This window comes from Capsicum annuum, chromosome 11 (genome assembly GCF_002878395.1).
Source record: "Capsicum annuum cultivar UCD-10X-F1 chromosome 11, UCD10Xv1.1, whole genome shotgun sequence".
Classification (NCBI taxonomy): domain Eukaryota; kingdom Viridiplantae; phylum Streptophyta; class Magnoliopsida; order Solanales; family Solanaceae; genus Capsicum; species Capsicum annuum.
The window spans coordinates 228,683,250-228,697,260 of record NC_061121.1 but is presented as its reverse complement, the minus strand read 5'-3'; the positions used below and the strand labels follow the sequence as shown (position 1 = coordinate 228,697,260).

The 14,011-nt window shown below is 33.9% G+C and overlaps 1 protein-coding gene across 3 annotated transcripts; it reads right to left on the bottom strand.

The window, feature by feature from the left end:
- Positions 1-939: 939 nt before the first annotated feature.
- LOC107848410 (protein YAE1) lies at positions 940-3,322 on the bottom strand. 3 transcript variants are annotated; one of them, XM_016693174.2, is made up of 5 exons: positions 3,229-3,322; positions 2,573-2,699; positions 1,938-2,059; positions 1,709-1,830; positions 940-1,580 (listed from the first exon to the last, which is right to left on the bottom strand). In XM_016693174.2, the coding sequence occupies exons 2-5, from the start codon at positions 2,676-2,678 to the stop codon at positions 1,277-1,279; spliced, it is 654 nt and encodes a 217-aa protein (XP_016548660.1). In that variant the 5' UTR covers positions 2,679-2,699; positions 3,229-3,322; the 3' UTR covers positions 940-1,276. The 3 variants fall into 3 exon arrangements, with proteins under 3 accessions (XP_016548660.1, XP_047255806.1, XP_016548659.1); XM_047399850.1 differs by having other exon boundaries at positions 2,573-2,686; positions 3,229-3,271; XM_016693173.2 differs by having other exon boundaries at positions 2,932-3,236.
- Positions 3,323-14,011: the final 10,689 nt, after the last annotated feature.

Sequence of the window (14,011 nt, the reverse complement as noted above, 5' to 3'; positions counted from 1 at the left end):
CAAGAAATATAAAATATAATATAAAGTACCATGAAAATCTTTAGATTCCAAAAATACCGTAAGATTTGGAAAAGTACCAATCTAATACAATTGCAGCATAAAGAAGATAGCATTTTTTTTTCTTAAAATCAAACAAGTGAATTCCTGATGATTCTCATTGCGCAAATAGTCAGGTAAATCTTACAGTTAAAAAGCATGCGATAAAGAAAAAACCAAAACAATAATGGGAGATCGCACCAATACACGAAAATTGTGGCAATATGGGAAGTGAAGAAGTTGAAGAAATCACCATTTTTGTTGAAAGAAACTGGAAACAACATAAAACTATATGATAAAACAGTAAATTTCTGAATTTATTATTATCAATGTAGGAGTAAGAACCACTACAGGTTTTGCAGAAAGGCTGGCTGCCTTGCAGGGTCGCTTGCCTACTTCACCGGTACTAGGCTATGAGAGGCTCATCACTTGCCTAGTTCACCAGTACTAGGCTATGAGAGGCTCAACATCTTCAAATTTCGTTAAGATTCGAATCAGACACCTTGTGAACTCGTTAAGATTCGAATCAGACACCTTGTGACAACTCCCCATCTGTAACAAAACAGCAAAAACCCATTCAAATTTCAGAGGGTTCAGTACCAAACTTAGCAAAGTAACAAAAATGTTTGTTCAAATAGTACAGAAACCCATTTGGTTTCTCTAACCAATCGAGCCAACACTTGTTAAGAACTTTCATCAAACATTTCATCTTCAACTTCACCTCCTTCCTCTCTATTAAGGAATCACGATTCCAAACAAACTGGGAATATGGAACTTTTGGAGTTTACCATTCGAAACCACATAATAATTGAAGTCAACCAAACTATCACCCTTAAAATACAAATTTAAACCCTTATTCCTACTAATCATAACCAAAGACTTGAGATAAAAGAAAGAAAAAAATTGAGACAAAGCGCAAACTGTAATTTCTCTTCAGAATACAACACATTTGTAACTTAAACTGCACATACAATGTTGGATAATAGAAATATTCTTCAGAATACAACACATTTGTAACTTAAACCGCACATACAATGGTGGATAATAGAAATATTCTATGTACAAACTATGCATTCAAGTATACTATTTTCTTGTCTTTCTGAATGCAATTTCATGGATTGTGATGAAAATTATACTATTTTCTTCTCTTTCTGAATGCAATTTCATGAATTGTGATGAAAAATATCACTTCTCAAGAAAGTGAAAGTGACTTCAGCGAGTAAAGCTAGAAAAGAAAAAGCTACTCCTTTGTATCTAAGTGCAATTTGAGGCCTGACTCATCAATAAGTGATTGTAGCTCTTTCTGGTAATTCTCAAGAAGATTGTCATTGGAGCTGAGGTCATTGGAATCTGCCAAGCAGGAGCTAGAGTTGTCATTTTCAACGCTCTCTTCCGATTTCTTTGACAGACTATCATGGAACACCTTAAGCATTTCCACTGTTGAACGAGATTGCAGAGACTCATGTAAGTGCTGGAACTTATTCTGGATTTCCTTTGTATCAACCATTCTTTCTTTTAAGCCGTCAGGAAGAGAGGCGAAAACACTTCATCAAAAAGGAGAAAAAAAAAAAAGAGAAATTCAAATTAAATCCAAAGCGCCACGAAGAAAATTTCTAGTTAGTAATACAACTCAAATCTCTACAAATTTCATGAATGAAATGCATACACTCACCTAGTGATACCTCTGACAAGACCCCAGTTGTATCCAACATATACAGAGTCCCTAAAACCAACATTAAAACCTTCTTGAGCTGAAGCTTCTTTCCCTGCCATAAGACCATCACGGTATCCAATCTAATAATTCATCAGGAATTACAAAACACAGAGAATTTGTGATCTACAGGGACACATCTAGTTTTTTTGGGGTAATGCTCTCAGTCAGATTTAACTTGTAAGGATACAGTATGGAATTGGTCATGCCGCCTCTGCCATTCCCTGTCAATTTCAGATGTTTTATCCAACTTATCAGTAGAATCATGACACAAATCTCCATCATCACTCCATAAGTCGCACCAATCGCTGTCTGCAGTTAGATGATAATGCAGTCAGCACTATGTACAGGAATGATCCCCAACCAAGAAAGCTATACATGGATGTTAGAATATATCCGGTTAGCAGCATTTAGCTAAAACATTTGTTCGCAAATCATGATCAGAGGTTTAAAAATGTTTGAAATGAGAAAATAGAGAAGGATAAGAGAGATAATAATGTTCTTTATGTTTTGATTAATCTTTGGCAATCAAAGGAACACAAGGGAGAGAAAAAAGCATTAGTTGATCAACAAAAGCTCACGTTCACTTTCATCAAGATCTGCTGAGAATAGCCACAGTAAAGAAGACCTTTTAGAATATAACTTTTTAAAATGACAATACCTTCAGTTTTCCAACTCGACAGTTATTCCAACAAATATGCAATCCGGAAATAAGAGCACCAGATCACACCTTTTATTAACGGCAAGCAATTTGATATTCAAATCTTAACCAAACATATTTTTAATTTTCATTATGAGCTTTACGAGATTAGCTAAAGCTCATACCTTGTGAATCATTGTTTCCTGTGTTGATCGTCGACCTAAGACTCGATTGAAGGTTTGACATATCCAAAATGTCTGAGTAGAGTTCGTTCTTCATACTACTTTCCATCTCCAAACCTAGGATAATCAGCTAAAATAACACGAAGAAGAGAAATCCAATCATTTCAAATATCACAAGCCAAAAGGAGGGATTAAAGAGAATGAGTAACGATTACACATATCCTTTGCCCTAAAAGGGCTCAGTGCACTAAAGCTCCCGCTATATGCAGGGTCTGGGGAAGGACCCACCACAAGAGTGTATTGTATACAACCTTAAGGGCGTATTGTATACAACCTTAAGGGCGTATTGTATACAACCTTACCTTGCATTTCTGCAGGAGGTTGTTTCCAAGGGTTGACATAACTTTACCAGTTACTCCAAGACTCTCTATTTTGAAAAATTAATTGATCTTAACTTAGAAGTTTCCACATGAATGCAAAATCTGTATTTTACTAATAGAAATATTAAGGTGCTCAAGACAAGCTGATTGAACCAGGATAGATAATCTACACAACAGAAGGCACCAAAAGGTATAACGCACACACACACGCATATATATATATATATATATATATATATTCAACACAAATTGCAGGAGAAAACTTAGAGACGAACTCACAAGAAGATAAGAGGGAGAAGTTAGTCATTGTTCGGTTGCTGTTGTCGATGGTATATTGCTGTGAAGGGGAAGGGATTGAAAAGTTTGGGCCGGGTTAGCTGGTAGTGGGCTGGGGTTGCTCTTATTGTTTTGGGCTGAGGTGGGCCGGTTTGGTTGCTGTTGGGCCAGCAGGGGTATAGGGATGATGGTTTGTATTAAGTGGGCTGCTTAAAAAGGAGTTAGAGTTGGGTTGGGAATTTTAGGGATTATCTAAGAAATAATTTCAATTAAGATTAGCCTATTTATTTAAATTTTAACCAAATGAAAATTTTATTTGCCAATTACATTGCACTTGTGGCGAATTTAATTTTAATTATGGACAAATTTAATAAATTCGTTAAATTAAATTGATATTCGATACGAATCAATACCTTTTTAATCTCGAGCTTCTTGATTTCATAAAATTGAACAAATACTTTTCAAAATAAATTTTTTGAGGCTGAATTATATTTGAATCGAAATGCTAAAATTTTGAATTAATTTTCAAGATAACCCTTGATTAAATTCTTATATTTCATAATAATAAATATTTAAGTAAAAAAATTATATAATTTCATATAATTGAATATGATACTACATAATCCTTACTTAAAATTACAGAATTACCCAGATAAATACTTTGAAAATCTTTTTATTCAGATAAAATAATTGTTGTAATTTTATTTAAAAATTGAAGAAACTTGAAATTAAACTTAGTTGTGGAGGGCAAAAATTAGGTGTTTACATATGGTATTCAACGAAAAATACGCCAAGAAATTCATCCTTATCTGCCCCAAGAACTTAGTAAAAAGTTTCGTAGATATTCGTCGTCCGGTCAATCTACAGATAGGGAATTATGTGCTAGTCATGAACCCGGCAACGACAATGTCAAACACGAATATCCCCTTGAACAACTCCTCAGGCAAGGCTTCGCTGATAAGCCCCCTTACCTAAACAGATCAATGAACATAATAATCTGGAACTCTATAGGGACTAATGGACTCGAATTTAGGAGGAACTTTTGTTCTCTTGTGGATTGGCGAAAACCACCTCTTGTGGCCCTCCTAGAGACGAAAATGCAGGATCACTTGGTGCTCAAGACAAGATAATTGAACCTGGATAGATCATCTACACAACAGAAGACACCAAAGCTATAATGTGGCAAGCTTGTCAACCCACTACGATGACGATAGTTGTCATCAGCGGTAGTAGGCTGGATTTCCACCAAGGAAATTCAAAAATAAATTAAAAAAACAATGAATAGTGTTGGCAAATGATGGATATGAGTGTGTTGAACCCTCCCCTCACCCTTGTCGTCTTCATTTTTTGCCCTGAACCATCCCTATTCATCATCTTCCACATACTTCAACTTGTAAAATACCAGTCACATAACCACTACTATATTTTCTAAAATATCACATCACCATAGCCACAACAAGCTAAAAAAGTTAATTAATTTGATTCTGAGAATTTAAAATAGGATTATCTTCTGGAAACAGCTAAGGAATAATGAATAATATCTACTAAGTATTCATTAGCGACACATCGTGAAATAGATATATCAATCCAAAACATATATATATGTGTGTGTGTGTGTGTGTGTGTGTATTTGACACAAACTACAGGAAAAAACTTATAGATGAACTTACAAGAAGATAAGAGGAAAAATTCAAAAAATATCATAGAAAGATTGTAATACCCCACAAATTTTCCTAGTCGTTAAAGCTCTTTAAAGCATGATAAGAGAAGCTTAACACTTAGAAAATATGGCTAAGTGTTGGAACTTCTTTATTTCATAAGCCTTCGAACTTTGATGCATTATTTCATGACCTTTTCGACCTTCGTTTGTCGATATTTTTGTTGATTCACGAGGGTGTAAGTCAATAGTAAATCTCGGGTGAGTTTTAAAATTTTTGGGATAGCATAAGGGCATGTTTGGTTGCCCAAACCAGTAGCTCGGGGCGGTTAGACCGCCCCGCCCTGGCTAGTCCCTCGGGATAAGCAGCGCGCCGCCCTGGCTAGTCCCCCAGGATAAGCAGGGCGCCTCCCAGGCTAGTCCCTGGGTTATGTAGGGCGCCGCCCTGGGTACTCCGCCTGAGCCAAATTCTGCACTTCAGCTCCATTCTTTAAAGGGCAAAAGGGTCAAATTCCACCCATATATAAGCCTATAACACAAGATTCAACCCTTATTTCACCAAAATACATTGCTTTCTCTCAAAATCCCTCAAGAACAAGCTTAGGGTTTCAATTAGGGATCTAAATTCAAGACTCAAATTCAAGAATCTCTCCGTCAATCTTTGTAAAATCAAGAACTAAGGTACGCTAGATGTTGATTCTTGGGTCCCTTCCACCCAAGAAGTTCAAGAATCCTTTTTAAATCATAAAGATGGAATATTTGTGAGTTTTCATGGTTTATGTGAATTAAAGTTCATGTTCATGTTATTTTTTAGTATTGATTTATGTCTTAGAGTACAAGTTTAAAGCTTTGATCCTAGTATGTGATATTTATGTGATGTTCATGATAAAATTCCTTCAAGTTGCATGTTGATTGATGTATCCATGATAATTAGGTTTAGAATTGATTGTATAACCAAAGCATGCTCCCCATATGTTTGATAAAATGCCTATGTGAAGGAAATAGATTTATTATAGCATGTTGACAAGAAATCCCCAATTATGTATAAGTTCATGCATGCCAAGTTTTTGTTGAAAAGCCTTAGTGAATGAATTATGATATGTAGCATGCATTCCTATCCATGTGCAGTCCTTATTGAATGAATTATGAGACATTAGTATGTATCCTTATACATGTACATGTTTAAGACTTCCAAGTGTTTGAAGAGATGCCCTACTATGCATTCTTGTTCATGATTCGAGTTTATGTCTTTCAAGTGCTTGATGAAGTGTCTCATTGACTGTATTGCGAGTAATGGACTGTTGTTATATCATGCAAGTATTACCGTATTTTATTTATTTATACTATCGAGTCCTGGGGGTATTTATATCCGATAATTTAGCTGATAGTCTAGAGCCAGAGTCAGTTTTTGAGACACTCTCAGTCAAGCCATAATTACTAGAATTCAGTTAGTTTACAGAAGTCAGAGATACTCAGTAAGCTCAGTATCAGTCCAGTCCACTTCAAACTTCAGTAAACTCAGCGAGATAATAGAACTCAGTAGTACACAGTCAATTAGTAGACATTCAGTAGTATTCCGTCAGTCAACAACACTCGGTGAAATCAGTTCAGTCAAGCAAGTACGATCAGTAACAGATTCAACTCAGTCTAGTACAGTCTAAGATTCAGTTCAGTGTCTTTCAGTTGGGAGTAGGATTTAGCACCGAGCGAACCTAGGGATGGGGGCTCACCCGTTAGAAAGGACTGAGATCTCTAGAAGCAATCCCTAAGTCCTAGAACTACGTAGCCAGCGTAGGTATGAGATGTCACCCGTTAGATAGGACTGACATACTCAGGGATCACCTGTTAGATAGGACTGATCCCAAGGGTTACCCGCTAGATAGAGCTAACCCTATAGTAGTAGTGTCTTTATCCGTGGCATGGTACTGACACCCTTCCAGTTGGGGTTACAGGTTGGACCCCACTAGTAGATAAGAGGCATGTCGGTTAACTAAAAACTCCCACAGTCTCAGTTTCAGATTTAGTATCAGTAATAGAACTCAATTCAATTATACAAAATTAGGACTGCCAGATACAATCATTCAGCTCAGCAAAGAACTTAGATAGTTCAACAGATTCAGAGATCACCCGTTAGATAGGATTGATCTTAAGTATAGTAAATCATTATCATTATCAGTATATTTAGAGATCACCTGCTAGCTAGGACTGATCTCAGAAACAGTCATTCAATATCATTATCCTTATCAGTAGATTTGGAGATCACCCGCTAGCTAGGATTGATCTCAGACACAGTAAGTCAGTATTAGTACCAATAGATTCAGATGTCACTCTCTAGATAGGAGTGATCTCAGATATATTAAATTAGTATTAGTAAACTCAGATACCAACATCAGTAAGTTTAGTTATTCAGTATCTCAGTATTAGTAAACTCAAGTGTCAGTATTCAAAATTTAGTATTCAGAATTTAGTACTCAAAACTTAGTATTTAGTGTTACTAATATTTCAGTTACAGTTTATACATCCATGTATGTATCCTCACTCAATATATTCATGTTATTCAGTCAGTATAGTTCATGATGTAACCCTTGCATTTAGCCTTACCCCATCTAGCACACCAGTACATTCAAAGTATTGACACATACTTTTCTCTTGTGCTATGGTGTCTTATACCATAGGTTTAGTAGCGTGAGATCCAGCGCACCCTTAGCAATCAGATTCAGTTAGCAGCAGTAGATGCAGTAGTGAGTCCTCATCATTCGAGGATGCTTCTTATTTTTTATTGCATTAGACTCAGTATTATTATTAGAGAGAGTTAGTTGGGAGATTGTCTCATCAACTCCACAATTCAAAAAGTTTAGAGGTTTTCAGACTAGATTTTTAGACAGTTGTATTAGTATTCAGTTTTCAATTGTCTTTTTAGTTTTGAACCTTATGACAAGTTTTCCACATATTTTAGTATTATTATACAGTTATTGCAGCAGGTGCCAGTAAAGGGTTAGCTTGTGGTCCTTCGGAATTATGAGCACCGTGTAGCATTTCGGGGTTCAGAATCCAGGGCGTTACAAAGATAGAGAAGCCCAAACTCACCATTGAGAAATTTAAAATTTTGGGGAAGAACCAAGAAGAAGGGGATGATGGGGTGGTTAGGGTTTTTTCTTTCTTCTTTCTAGTTCTATTTCTTCTATTTTTTAGTTAAATTTCTCAATTTATTTTCTTTCGAACTACAAGTTATTATTTAGTTCAAGGAGGAAATTCTTAAACAATCTGGGTGTTTTGGTCACTTGTTAGGAGGTGATCTATTCATGTATTAAACTTTTCAATCTGACTATATGCTAGTTCTACCTTTCTACTAGTGAAGATTGTAATGCTAATCTATAGCTACAAGAATGCACCAGGTCTAACGAACCCATTGTTTGTTACGGATCCTTCACAGTCTCCTCTCAAATTATATTTATAAATGAAAAATACTCGTATGAACATTGTCAAAATCGTAGAACGCATTTTAGTTCTCATCAAATCATGCTATGTATTTTGAACTTTAGGAAAACACTTGCCAAACATAATAGTTTCTGCAAATAATAGTAAAATCCTCACGGTGATGGTAATTACATCTCGAGTAATGATATAACAGGTGTAGCAACTGCAAAAGCATTTCAAGTAATCAATTCAGTATTATATCTCAAGTAAAGGACTTATCCCGCATGCAAATTCAAAGTATTCAACAACACATTTTATTTTCAAAATCATGTACATAAATTATGCAAGTTATGAAAACACAAACTGCAGTAACATCACTACTCACAATACTCGGTGTCAATAATACCAAACTCGCCACCTCAAGCAATTAATACAACTTTCATCAATCAATCTATAATCTCATCATTATTAATCTCAGGTTAATTTCCTTATTTAGGCTAATTCATACTACATTCATAATATCCAACCATCGGGTTTTCATGCTTGACTATCAATTAATCATATTATACTTACCCATGCTATAGACATCTAAAACCAAATCTATAATCTTTCAATTCATCGTGCTATACACATATTCTCCTTAATCTATGCGAATAAGCCTAAATTTAATACACTAGCAAGGCCTCTTTCTCTTTGGAATTTAAATAATCTATTCACAACAATTAAATTGCTTTTATATAAAGGGGAAAAATCTAATTACAGAGTCTCAATTAAAGAATTTTTATATGGTACCTGCAATACTAAAAAATCTCAGGTGCTACTATATATGAGCACCCCAAATCTGTCTTTTCTTCAATTCTTTTTCTTCTTCGTTACTTGTGTTCTTAGACCAGGTCGGTGGGGAGCGGGTGTGGATTGAAACAATCCCTTTCTATTTCATTACTTTGGGGGGGGGGGGTTAAAGTTTCCGATTGTTGTTAGAAAAGTGTATTATTTTTATAAAAATATATATATTTATATCTATGTCTATCTATATCTATATCTATATCTATATCTATAATCTATAATTATATATATATATATATATATATATATATATAATTATATATTATATATTATATTAAAAGTGTGAAGGTCCTTAGAAAAGTGATTTGAACTTTTTACCCTTTGTTAAATGTCTATGCTTTAGACAAAATCGTCTTTTCTCCTTTTTTAATTATTGTTATTAATTATTATTCTTATATTTATGACTTTAAAATTATTAATATTAAATCTTAAACGAACTCTTATAAAACATTAAAATCAACAAGAATGTTACTTGTTTAAGGTTTCCTTTTATGAACTAAAAACTCAAAAACCCCATCTCCCTATAAAACCTTTTTGTACAAAAGCTTTTCCTGTCAATATACTATTAGATGGCCAATATGTTGTCAGTAGCAACACACGATTTTCGATGCTTCTTTTTCCTCCGTTCTTAATTCTTCTTTCTATTTTTATTTTCTTGTTTTCAATTGTTAAAATTATTTCATATTATGATTTGATTATTGAACCATATTTGTTTTTCTTGTGTTCCTATTTATAAATATTCACTTCAATGTTTTCAATAGTTTTTCTTGAAATTGGGTTATATTTTGCTTAATATTTCGTAGGAACATTGTTGATGGATGAAACAAAAGTCAGGTTAGGGATATTTACTCAATATCAATTTGAATGATGAATTTACTATGATGAGAAACCATGTAAGCACCGTACTTGATGCGGCCGTAACATGTGTTCTTTGGGTGGATTGTTTGAGATAGCAATTTATATTATTGCTCGAATGAAAAGAAATAATTATTCACTTTGATGGCGGATAATAATTTTAGTGATGAATTTATTATGACGAGGAATGAAGGAAGCATTGTACTTCATGCGATCATAACTCTCGAGTGTTATTATAAGTATACTTTCCAATGACCTTATTATGAACTATTATTATAGTTATCTGAGTTTCATTTTGGTTAAATGCCTCATTGATATAATAATTCAAGAAAAATTCTGATTGTGTTTACATATGCTTTTATGACAGGGAAGTCTTGCAAAATCCCTTTTGGCGCTGGACCAGTGCATGGATTCTTCAGCCAAGATGATATAAAAGTTGCATGTGCTGTTATAAAGCAGCAGGTGAGCACCATCTTGTTACTTTGCAACTGAAGTTCTAGATGGTTTCAAATTACACGTTGAATAAATCTGTTAGAATAGGTTTTCACTGAGGTAACTCGGGAGGGATACCTCACATTCTTGCATGCATGATTTCATGGAATATTAAGACTTTGATTCCAGGGCTCAGCTTCAAAGAATGTCACACCACTATGATAAATTATATATGTTCATATGGGCTTGTAGTTGGGAGATTTTAGTAAGCCACCGGGTGTTTGTCCCATGCTGTCATTGGTCAGGTTCTTCTCTCTCTTCGTTGCAGGAATGTTAATGCTAACTATTCTTAAGAGGCTCTTCACCATGCTAAGTTTCAGTTCCCTGACTGTCAGCTGAAGATGGCATGTCTTTCATCTCAAGAATCATCATTAATTTCTGCCAATATATTATTTTTGGGGAGCTTAATATTTTTGAGTACTACAAATAGTCGAGTAATGAATGACATGTTGATGCTATAACTATACAGTTTTGTAGGATTAACGAATATGATTTTGATATTCTTAAAACCTCATATCATGTTGAAGCTCATACTAGAGAGCTCACATAAACTCCCAATGCCCTTTTTGTATTGTAGACCCAAAGTTGGGTGTCTTTATTAAAACATGATTAAGAGGAGATAAATTCTTTTTCTTTGGTTGAAAATAAGATATTTCAGGCAGAATTAGTAATTTCCTTCTATCACTGTGGTATAAATGGTAGGATTAATAATCTCGGAACTAACTAATACCTCAAATCAAATATAGAATAAAATAATTCTACATTTTATTCAAGGACTATTATACCTTATACCTCACAACAAACGATACCTTATGGTTCTGTTTCCTTCCAAAACTTTTAAAATTCCTTGAAACCTAGCTTGCTCTACTTACTGTAGTGTTAATTTTACTAGTTATATGAACCTATTTAATGATAAATAGTTAGTAAAAAGTTCTATTGGTTGTTGGTTGTTATAGTTATTTTGTAGCAACTATTTGTTGTTGGTTTTATGGTTGTTATAGTTTTATGTATTTTTCTTTATAGCATTTGTTAGCATGCCAGATATTGCAAAAGCCAAGCAATATTAGTAGTTTTATGGTTGCTGGTGTCAATTCTTTGTGGCAGTCAAACACTTTGAATTCTGCCTATGCATTAATTATTTGTTGGCTGCTGATCAACTGAAGTTTGCTTAATCATTGTATTTTATTGACTGAGAGGTTGGGGTTCTATCGAAAACAACTTCTTTACTTTGTCTGAGATAGTGGTATGGACTGCATACGCTTTGTTCTTCCCAAAATCTCACTTTGTGAGAACATACTGGGTATGTTGTTGTTGTTGTTCTTGACTATGGCAAGTCAGCCAATCCCTTGAGCAATCTAATTTAGTTGTGGTGAATGAAGTAAATAAATGAGAGTGTTGCTTTGTCAGTTCCCGATTGGATCAGGTTTGTATAAGTGAAAAATAATTGTGGGGTTAGGGGGGCATTATTTTTAGAGCCATTTGACAATTTTTCTTTTAAAAAGCAACAAATTATTTTTAATATTAAATAATGAGTTGTTAACAAAAAAGATAAATATGGTCATTTGTTGGATGACGAGGGTATATGTTAGCCATTTTATAGTAAGAAGTATATCAACTCTAATTCACAAAATTGAGGGATATATCCCATCATTTTTCCTAAAATATAAATATGTATGCCGTAAAAAATCTACTTTATAATTATAAAACTAAAAAAAAATGTACTAATTAACATAATTTTTGAGATATGAAGGTCAACCTTTTAATTTTCTTTTCTCGTTTAAATTATTTTTAATTGCATTTATAATAATTAAAATAAGAAGTCTTAAATATGATAAGAGGTATTTGGAGAATTAGTAATTAAGTAGTCCTAAATCATATGCATGATAAGAGAAAAATCTATTTTATAAAATTAAAGACTCCTGAACTATATGATAAGAGAAAAATATATGATACGATCAAGGTTTTCTTTAAAAATTAAGGTTTGCTTTTATATTCAAACTTTAACCGCTCTAGGTTTTCATTAAAAATTAAGGTTCGTTTTTTTTTATATTCAATCTTACTAACCACTCTATGACTTTTTCATCACATCAAAAGCTGATGTAAGAGAACCTCCATCAATAGCTTATGATGAATGAGAGATAAGTGTGTTTGCAGATTGAGTCTTTTTAAGTTGCAGAACTTTGTGAAAATAAGACATATATGCAAATCGTTAACTAAACAGGAGTTGAAATTAAATGCAATATGAAAAAGGCTTAATCAAAATATTTATATTCTTAAGTTATTTGTTCATACCTTTTACGTGCATTGTTATGCAAATTGGTGAGTCGGTATTTATGAATAGAGCTATTCTTTTAAAGAAGCCCAACATAATAGTGGAAGAGGCAACTGAGAAAGAGTTGATAGATGCGGTGGTTTAGCTGGCTCAACAAGGATGTTCATATGCCCACACACTGATGTGGTATTGAGTTCACTCTCCAATCCAAGATCGATAAACTGAAATTATTAGGCGTAACATTAATGCTCTACCTTAAATTTCATAATTCGTTCTACGCAATGTCGCCCATTATATTTACATTGTCAATTGATATATGATATCCGACAGACCAATTAAGAAGTTGAGTTCCTTTATGTTTAATGGAGTCATATAAATTAATGTGCTACATAACTTTCAAAAAATTAATTCTAGACTTAGTTATTTTATGTAGGGTTTAGTTAGTTGAGAAAATTGAAGAATAGGTGTCTTTTAAGTCTTGAATGAAGGATTGGTGACATTGACCAACAGATAGGGTCAAACATTATTAGGAAACTTGATCAAGTTAATTGTGGACTTGATTAATATTTTTAAAACTTTCTAATCTTTTCAAAAATACAAATCAACTCAACCCACACCCTCTTCAATCCAAATCAGCCACTCTCTTCTCTCTCTCAACAGCTTCTCTCAACTCTCTTCCAACCAACAGTTTTGCAAAATTTCTCCCTTCAACTCCCGACGATAAATAGTTGGGCTTCGAGTTCCCCTCTTCAATTCAATCAACCTATCTCTCATCCCTCTCTCGGCAGCTTCTCTCAACTCTCTCCCAACCAATTATTCTGCAAATTTCTTATTTCAATCCTCGATGACTTCAACATCCGACTACAAATATTTGGGATTTCAGTTCCTTTTTGAATTCAATCGACGTGACAGCCTTGCTCTCCAGCCACAACAGCTTCAAATTCTTCATCGGTCCTTTTCTTCTTTCACAGGTAAAAATTTATGGCCTTTTTAGTTTTGAAGAAAACGAGGAACGTGAGCCAACTTCTCTTACAGTATTGGTTAACAATTTCAATATTTGTTGCACTAATTTGAAATGTGGTCTGAATAAAACCCTAATTTCTGGTATTTCTTCTCTTCTCTTCTCTTTTTGAAGTTAATTATGATATTTTGTTGTTTGTTGTATTTTTTTGAAGTTTGATTTTTATTGTTTGTGTTTATAAAAACAAAAGGACAATTTGGTTTGATTTGTTCTGTTCTTGTTCTTG